This window comes from Hevea brasiliensis, chromosome 17 (assembly GCF_030052815.1).
Source record: "Hevea brasiliensis isolate MT/VB/25A 57/8 chromosome 17, ASM3005281v1, whole genome shotgun sequence".
NCBI lineage: Eukaryota > Viridiplantae > Streptophyta > Magnoliopsida > Malpighiales > Euphorbiaceae > Hevea > Hevea brasiliensis.
Window position 1 is genome coordinate 17,947,778 of NC_079509.1, and position 9,049 is coordinate 17,956,826.

At 33.5% G+C, this 9,049-nt stretch overlaps 1 protein-coding gene across 1 annotated transcript; it reads left to right on the forward strand.

Moving 5' to 3' along the window:
- The first annotated feature begins 2,478 nt into the window (after positions 1-2,478).
- Positions 2,479-8,298, forward strand: LOC110658321 (uncharacterized). The gene is made up of 2 exons (XM_058139467.1): positions 2,479-3,611; positions 8,023-8,298. Exon 1 carries the CDS (start codon positions 2,735-2,737, stop codon positions 3,605-3,607), a length of 873 nt encoding a protein of 290 aa, XP_057995450.1. The 5' UTR covers positions 2,479-2,734; the 3' UTR covers positions 3,608-3,611; positions 8,023-8,298.
- Positions 8,299-9,049: the final 751 nt, after the last annotated feature.

Below are 9,049 nucleotides of genomic sequence, written 5' to 3' on the forward strand. Positions count from 1 at the left end.
AATACTCTATTTAAGAGAAGGTAAAGTAAATTAAGGTTTTTTGAAATAAGGGTTTTCATTTTTTTTAAATTTTCATAACATTTTAGTGTTTGAGAAGAAGGGAAATCTTTTGGAATTTATTTAAAGGTTTTAAAGAAAAAATTATTCTTAATTCACAAATTTATTTGGAAAATAGAGGTTTTTGAAGGTTTAACAAAAACTTTCAAAAATGTTAGTTTAAAAAACCACACATATCCCCTAAATACAATTTCAAGGTTTTTGAGATAGCAAATTTAACAACTCAATAATAAGTATCATGATATAAAAACAACATAACCATCTCATAAGAGGGCTAAAAATATACAAATATATATAATTAAAAACTTATTCTCAAAGTTGATTCAGGCAAACAAAAATCTTCTAAGTAGCGATTGATTTTTTTATTTTTATTTTGAACAATTAAAGAATTTTTTTACAATATTATCTTTTTGAAAACTCGTGACTCACATGAAAGTTTAAATCATCTAATGTCAATGAAGGAATTAATCGCATTACGATGCTCTATTAATAGAATATTATTATCCATATTTAAAGATTTAAAATTTTCAACTAAAAGGAATTAAAGATTCACATTATATTTTAAACTGCCAAAAAGCTTATTAAATATTACAATAAACAAAAAATAAATCCACTAAAAGAGGAACGTAAAGACTTAGGATAAAGAAGAGGGATCCTAATATTGAGGATAAAATTTTAGATATGTTCTTAACGGACAGAAATCTAAATATGTTTAAAACAGATATAAATATGAGAGTTTATTAAAATATAAAAAAAAAACACAAGTTTTATTATTTTTAAAACTTCTAACAAACTCCAATTACTTTATAAAAATCTCTCTCAAACAAAGGATAAAGAAATATGATAATTTTTTTAACTCTTAGATATTTTCACCACTAGCTCTCATCTCCATTTGCATGAGAGAGAATGAAATTATTTTATTTATCTATTTATTTTTACAATATGGAAATTCAAAATCTGAATTTTTCAAATTGTTACAAGGATGTCATAGTCACTGGGTTATGTTTATGCTAGATTTTTGTTATTTTTAGCTTGATTGAGATTGAAAAGTGTAAATATTATTAAATAAAAATCCACTGAATTAATATAAATAATTTTAATGATGATTTAAACTCAAAATCATTCCAATAGCATAAATGATAAAACTTTTAACAAGTGTTTATTTTTTAAAGGGACCAATGGATTTTGTGGGACGAATTTTGAAGAATCTTAAAAAAACATCAAATAACATAGTGTTTTGTAGGGCTGAGCAGAATTCGGTTTAAATCGAAAAATCGAGCTGAATCGAGTCAATTCGGTTCAATCGGTTCGGTTTTAAAATTAAATATGTTCGGTTCAATTTTACATTATAAAAATTTCGGTTATTTCGGTTTGGTTCGGTTTTGAAGAGAAAAAATCGGTTAAACCGAATCAAACCGAATAGTAATTTATATAGTCAAATCAAATTAAATCGAACCAAATCGATTTTTGAATTGATTTATTTTTATGAAAAATTTATGAATTATATTTAATTTTATATATATTAATTGTTTAATTTCATTGATTAATGGTTATTAAGTTCAAACCAAAATTAAAATTAAATCAAATAACTTGAAAATCAAGTTTAAATTAAAAAATCAATAAAAAATAAAACGATCGGTTTAAACGGAACCGAAATAGAATGATTCGGTTCGATTCGATTTTTCACCCATTTCGATTCGGTTTCTAAAATTTACGGTTCGATTTTTATAATTTAATTCGATTCGATTTGATTCGATTCAGTTTGAACCGAATGCTCACCCCTAGTGTTTCGTTGAATTTTATCACATATAAATTAATTTAAAATAAATTATAGTTAAAACTTATTTGAAATAAATTTCATTATTTCATATGATATAATTTAGAATGCAGAATTCAAATAAACTATATATAATTTATATTTGATATAATTTTAGAATTAAAATTATTTATTCTCATTTTTAAAATTACACTCAAAAATAAAATTAAAAAAAATTATAATTTTAAATAGAAGTAAAAAAAGAACTTATATCTAACAAATTTACAATAATTTATAAACATAATAATAAATGTAAAATAAATTCACATGTCTCATAATTATGAGATTTATATAACAACATTAATAATGTCATTACTTAGTATATAATAAATTTAAATATTAAAAAATTATGACAAATATAAAATATTTTATATAATTGTTTAAAGATATTAATAGTAAATAGATAAAAAAAATAGTTTATAGTTTACTTTAATAAAAAATATTATTAGGTAAATTTTATAGAATTTATTTTAAATTCTATTAAATTTCATATAAATTGGATTTAGCTATAATTAAATTTAAAATTTAAATTTTTTTAAATGAATAACATAAAATATAAAATTTAATAAAATTTCACAAAATTTTATGCTTTGGAGTTAAAGGATACAAGCCGCAGAATTCCGGTTCTAAAATCAAACGGCTTTGTGAAGAGCTGTCCACGGTGCGAACAAAATTCCGCCAGTCTCTCTGTTTTCTTTCCGTTTCTGCACAACGCGCCTAATAAAACCCTGCCAAACCTAAAACCCCCACTCATTTCCCTTCCATTTCTATTCCCTATCCAACTTGTCCTTCGCCAGACTCTGGACTAGATACCAAACAATTCACAAATCAGAGAAACCTGAAAAACCCTAGATTCGCAAAATGTCGATGTCGAAGAGCTCTAAGATGCTCCAATATATCAACTATCGGATGCGGGTCACCATCCAGGACGGCCGGCAGCTGGTCGGAAAGTTCATGGCCTTCGACCGCCACATGAATCTTGTCCTCGGAGACTGCGAGGAGTTTCGCAAGCTTCCACCTGCCAAGGGCAAAAAGAACAACGAGGAGCGGGAGGATCGTCGCACTCTTGGCCTCGTTCTTCTCCGTGGCGAAGAGGTGATTTCCATGACTGTTGAGGGCCCCCCTCCTCCTGAAGAGTCTCGCGCTAAGGCTGTTTCCGCTACTGCCGTTGCTGGCCCCGGCATTGGCCGCGCAGCTGGCCGTGGGATTCCCACTGCTCCTCTCATTCAGGCCCAGCCTGGTCTTGCGGGTCCTGTCCGTGGCGTTGGTGGTCCTGCACCTGGCATGATGCAGCCGCAGCTCTCGCGTCCTCCGGTCCCACAACTTTCTGCTCCGCCTATGACTTATCCTGCAGCAGGGGCTCCACCGGCTGGTAGCGCCCCTGTCATACGGCCGCCTGGCCAAATGCCTCCTCCTGCTTATCCTGGTCAAGCTCCTCCAATGGTTCGGGGTCCACCTCCACCTGTTCCACCTCAGTTTGCTGCTAGGCCACCACAACAGGGGTACCCAATGCCGCCACAGTTTGCACAGAGACCAATGGGAATGCCACCCCAGCCACAGGCACCGATGATGAGAGGGCCTCCTGCTCCAAGGCCTGGAATGCCAGCCCCACCTCCTCCTCGTCCTGGGATGCCCCCTCAGGCTGGTGGGGTTCCTATTTATGGACCTCCTCGTCCTGGTATGCCACCTCCTCTCAATCCCCAACAGCAGCAGCAGAATCAGCAGCAACAATGATTAGGTATGTCTTATTTTTTATGTTTGGGATGTTGCATTAATTTGTTCAGCAACGTGCTTGAGTTTGCCCTTTCCTTTGCGAATTGTTGTTCTTTTTGGAGGAAATTTTGCTTACTGTTGTATGTAACATGGTCTGTGTGGTGCCACACTGGAATGGACAATCAGCGTTCAGTCTATAGGAACTTTGTTATTGATTTTCTTGTGTTTCATATTAATACCAAAATATATGAGACTATCAGCAAGTAGCTCAATTGAGCTTTGTTTATGTATAGACCTACAGACCAATACATTTTAGTTTTCCTAGATGTAGCAATTAATACAATTGAAAGTCAGACATTTTGTTATCCATTTGAAACATAAAAAAATATAAATTCTATAAATTATGTAGTTTATGATATATATATAATTTATGGAGTTCAAATATGTAGTTTATGAAATATTTATGGAGTTTATAATGCCTAGTTGTCCGTCTAGTACAGTAGTCTTGTACAATGGTAAGAGTTATGGGCCCAATCAAGAAATTGTGCTGCACAGTAAGGCTGTCTTAAGACTTGTGGACACTTCCTAAGTGGTTTTCAAAGGCTTGTACATTGCTGGTGTTCAATGAGATTTGAGCGCCATATCATGATGACTCTTTTTTTTTTTTTGGATATAATTTAGAGGAGGCTGCCTTATTTTCCTGGCTGTACTTGTTTCTTCTTCCTCTTCTATCAATAGGAAAAAAATGCAATATTTTACTTAAGGAATTTTGTTCCCCTTATTTATTTATTTATTTTTTTGCGGTTGTTTGTGACTCTTACAGGATTGGTTAAATATTACCATATTGGTTTTTATATATGAACTTTTTTTTTGTCAATATATGTAGTTATCACCCCGAATTTGTATATATATCCTCTTTTCTTCTTAGTTCTTACACTAAATCAGGATATTAACATATAGTTACTTTTGGCTTGTCTGATTGGGATTGGTAGCTAATTGGGTGCATTTTCTGGCATCTGGTTGTCCATTTGGAAGTTGTTCATGTTTCAGATTTTGTGTAACCTGACCTGCCTGTCTCACTGTTGCCTATCCAAATCAACTCATCATAAAAGAGGGGGGAAAATGCTGTAATGATCAAATGGAGTTGAAGTTTATCTCAGGACTAGCGGGGAGTAATACTTTTGCTACTGTTATGTAAGGAACAAGTAAAAGAACTGTGTGAAGAGGGAGATGTTCCAAATGGTGGAATAGAAAATGATTGCAAAAATAGTGGAGAAAGACACTTTGGCTTCTATGATGTGAAAACAAGTAACTGCATTCTTTGGGGGAGAGAGTTGAAGTTGGATCAGGATTTTTTTAACATTTTATTTTATTAGATTTATCCTTATAATTATTTTATAAGCTGGTATGAGGAATTGAGGGTCAATTAATACTGCAGATTTCATTGATAAATGGAGTATCACGTTGGTCCTCTGCCTTTTAGTGATAATATGTGACAACTAAATATATTAACGGTGGAGAATTAGTTTCTGCAGCCTTTTGGTGTTTTTGATTGTTGATCCTGCATAAAATATTCTTTAAGCTGTACTTGCACAATAATCACTGGGCTCCTAGAATTTTTGTTTGTGACTTTTTCAAGTTTATGTAGTAAAATAAACAATTTCATTTGATGAATGTCGATTAACGTGTTGATGAATCTTTAGATAGCAGAATTGCCTTTTCCCCACAAGTAGATTTCAAAAGTTGTAGGTTAAAAGTTATTGTCTCATTGCACCTTTTCTCTGTCCATTTGCATATTTTTTTGTCTCTTTGGTTGTAGTATGGCAATCATTTGACATAAGGAAAATTTTTACTGACTGAACATTGCTATTTTGAATCTTAGAGCATCTGTGTGATATGAATTCTAGTTAATATATTTGATTTTCATGTTACACACATGTGACTAGTGTTTTAGTTATTGATAGAGAGAGGTTATAATCACTCTCTTTCATTTGCCCGTGTCCTTCACTTGTCAAGATAAAGCTGTTTCATTTAGAAATTTTATGTTACCAGATGATATTTCACGCTAGGAAGTTCCTTTGCAACTAACCACCATAAAGTGCTTCTTAATGCAAATCTTTCAATGGCCAACTTGTCATTGGTCAAATCAGAGTTTTAAATTAAAAAAATAACTAAAAATATATATGAGAGGAATATAAGCTAAATAAGGAAAATTTAACTGAAAGATTTATTTGTGAAGAATAACATACATTAGAAATAGAAATATAAAAACCATAAAATTGTAACTATAATGAAGAAATAAAAACCACCCAAAAAAAAAAAAATCAGATCAACCTCATTTTATGCAACAAAGAGGTACAGCATATGGTAAAGTCAATCAGGCTGAAAGCACTTACGAACATGAAGTACCAAAATTATAGCTCTATCTACTCCAAGGTCCATTCAAGCAAAGAAAAAGCATATTAAGTTATCTTTTCAGTCTTTGGCAGGCCAGCTCAAACTGGGCTTTATGTGAGGCACTGAAGAGTAGGTGATGCTTTTGGCTTTGTTGTGCTTGGACTAAAGGAACAAGGAAGGTAAGATGGAAAGGAAGGGGATACTTCTTATTAATGTATGCATTCCTTTCTAATTCTCTCTGTGTCCCACTGTATTCTCCTTTGGCAAAACCAAACCTCAAGAACAAAGGCATCATATCACCAAATTGAAGTTAAAACTTTGATTCTCTCTTATCACCATGGAGTTTCACATATATGGAGTCTCTTCTCTACTATCACATTATCCCTTCACCTTTGGCTTAAAAACCATCTTTAAAAGCGATCTTCTTCCTGTAACACGGGTAAAAAATAAAGGAAGTCTGATTTAGTGCTTGGACCTTCTTAGACGAGTGTGCTGTTCAGCTGTTGCATAGGAGAATTTGTTGGAAATGGGACTGAGAACTGCATTTGTGAACTAGCTTCTGAAATGAGATGGCTAGGTCTGTAAAACTGGCGGGGTTATGTAGGTTTTAAAGAATATGAAGTTACCTCGGGTTTAACCATTAACTGTGATTTTCCTTATACTGTCTAGTTGCTCACCCAGCCAAGGCAAATCCTGGTCTTCTGATATAAAAACCCTGGTTATTGGTTAATGACATAATTTAAGACTCTTCTAGTGGTATTGTCATATTCTTGATGGTTTACTTTTCAAATTTGATACTCTTCTAGTGATCTTTTGAATTAACAAAGGGCTTCTGATGACCTTGAGTTAGGCCTGGATGGGAATGTTGTGTTCCATGGCAGTGTATAATGCTATTCTTAACCTTATATTCTTCTAGTTTCTCTCCTGTTGAATACAAATAAACCATATGGCAATATGTCTACAAAGACTTGGTCAAGTCGGGGCAAGAAGACTTGGCAAGGCAAATTTAAGTCCAAAATAATTTTGGGGGAATAATATTTCATCTTAACAAAATTCAATCTGATAAGATTGGTTAGGGATGAAAATTGTCGCCCAATATAAGGTAACCCTACCCAAGCCTGCCCATGTGCTAGGTCATCATATAAACCTGATCCCTTTCCTGGCTCAGACCTTGGGGCCCTACTAATCTATGCATCCTATAGCCTATTTTTGGTCTCTGTCAACAGAACATGGGCTTAGGGGAATAATAGGCTAACTGTTAACTCCTAATGCTGTTTCTGTTATTCATCAACTATGGCCACTAAATGTCCCAATATTTCTGATTTTTGCTCCCTATTAGTGTACCAAGTTTGCATGTCATTCATGTGGGTGACAGCTATGGTTGAGCCAATATTTTTAGTTTGAGATTTTTGTATTTGTGTTATTGTAGCTTATCACACATTATGATGACAAAAGGAGAATGGGGAGGTAGGCATAAAGAATTTGCTACATGATGTTTTATTTAAACATCTTACATTTATTGGAGGATTATTGGGTTTATTAGTTCTTGGTGTCAGTTGGCCTAAATTGCTTTCAAGTGAGCCATAGGCTTGACCTGTCTCCGTAATAGGCATGTTAATGTATCTGACTGAATTTGAGTTTATATACTCATACGGATCATTATTAGTGAACTGAAGCTTCTTGAGATATCTATACTGCAAAGGCACTATTATTATTATTATTATTATTATTATTATTATTATTTCTCTTTTATGTTGCCTGCATTTGTCAATAGATTCTTCTTTCTATTTAGATTCTTGGCAATTTGGAGCATTTGAATTTATGGCTTCATATGATGTTTCTGTCACCAAGGACTGGCTTTGTTTATCTTATTTAGGATACAAACTTGGATATGCATGTACTAATTGTGCTTTATTCAGTAATATTGATACATTTTAAGTTGTAAAAATTGCTTCAATACATTGTTTTGCCCACATGTTCGTAAATAAATTCTTTATCAATTTGAAATCCGCCATAAATCACTTCAACTTTTGTTTCAGGGTTGCTGCAGTTGTGCTGCGAAAGTTCTCTGATGAAAAGGATTCTATCAAGTGGTGAAGTCTTTATTAGGTTTGCCTTTGTGCTCTGCAACATCTAATTTCGAATTCGCTAGGGTTTTGAACTAATGTGGATCCTCCTATTTTAGTTTAGGATTTTGTTGTGTTGTAATGGTACTATATGCATTGTTGGCGGAGTGGAGAGTGTTTTATCAAAGTTATATTGGCACATATGATCATTAGACGAAAAATTATTAGCAGTGCAGCGTTTAAATTGAACTTTGACCTGTTTTCGTCTAAAAGTGGAATTTTCTGGGATTTGATAGGCTGGTCCAGTTTTGGATTTCTGGAAAATCCCAAGTTATTGGTCTAAACGATATTCTGTTTTAGCTACATTTTCCAACTTTATCCTGATGGCTAGTTTTGGGCTCAACATTGTAGTTGATTCTATGCCTGCAGACACTCAAAAAGTACTTCTTATAAGCTGGATTATTCATTAAGCTGTGGGTAAACAAGAAAGTGTTTAAAGTCTAAATTAACTTGGTGCTCGCGTCGTGCAAAGGTCTTAGAAATGGAATACGAAGGTACTTCAATGGGTAATCCTGTATTTTGGAACGATCAGGGTCATATTAGGCGTCTTTCCCCTGTTCTGTTGGAGTCATGAATGCAAATAAAGCGAAATTAAGAGCAATTTATAAGGCTCTTATAATTTCTACGCAATCTTTACGGCGTCTTGGTGAGCTTCTGGATCTTATTGTTGTCACACAATGCTCATACTTTGCTTAGTAGCTCATGTGATGGACTGTGGAGACTTGATCGCTCGATAAAAGCTTGGACGTATGTATCTATTATAAACTCAATTTTATATGAGAATGAGTTTAATGATCATTAAGTTATATCAAAATTTGAATAAAATTAATTAAAGTGGGTATAATTAATGCACATTTCATTTGTAGCGGCACCATAAAATCTCTCCTTAATTTGATGCTGTCCTTGCCACATGACCATTGTACATACACCATGTGAGGCA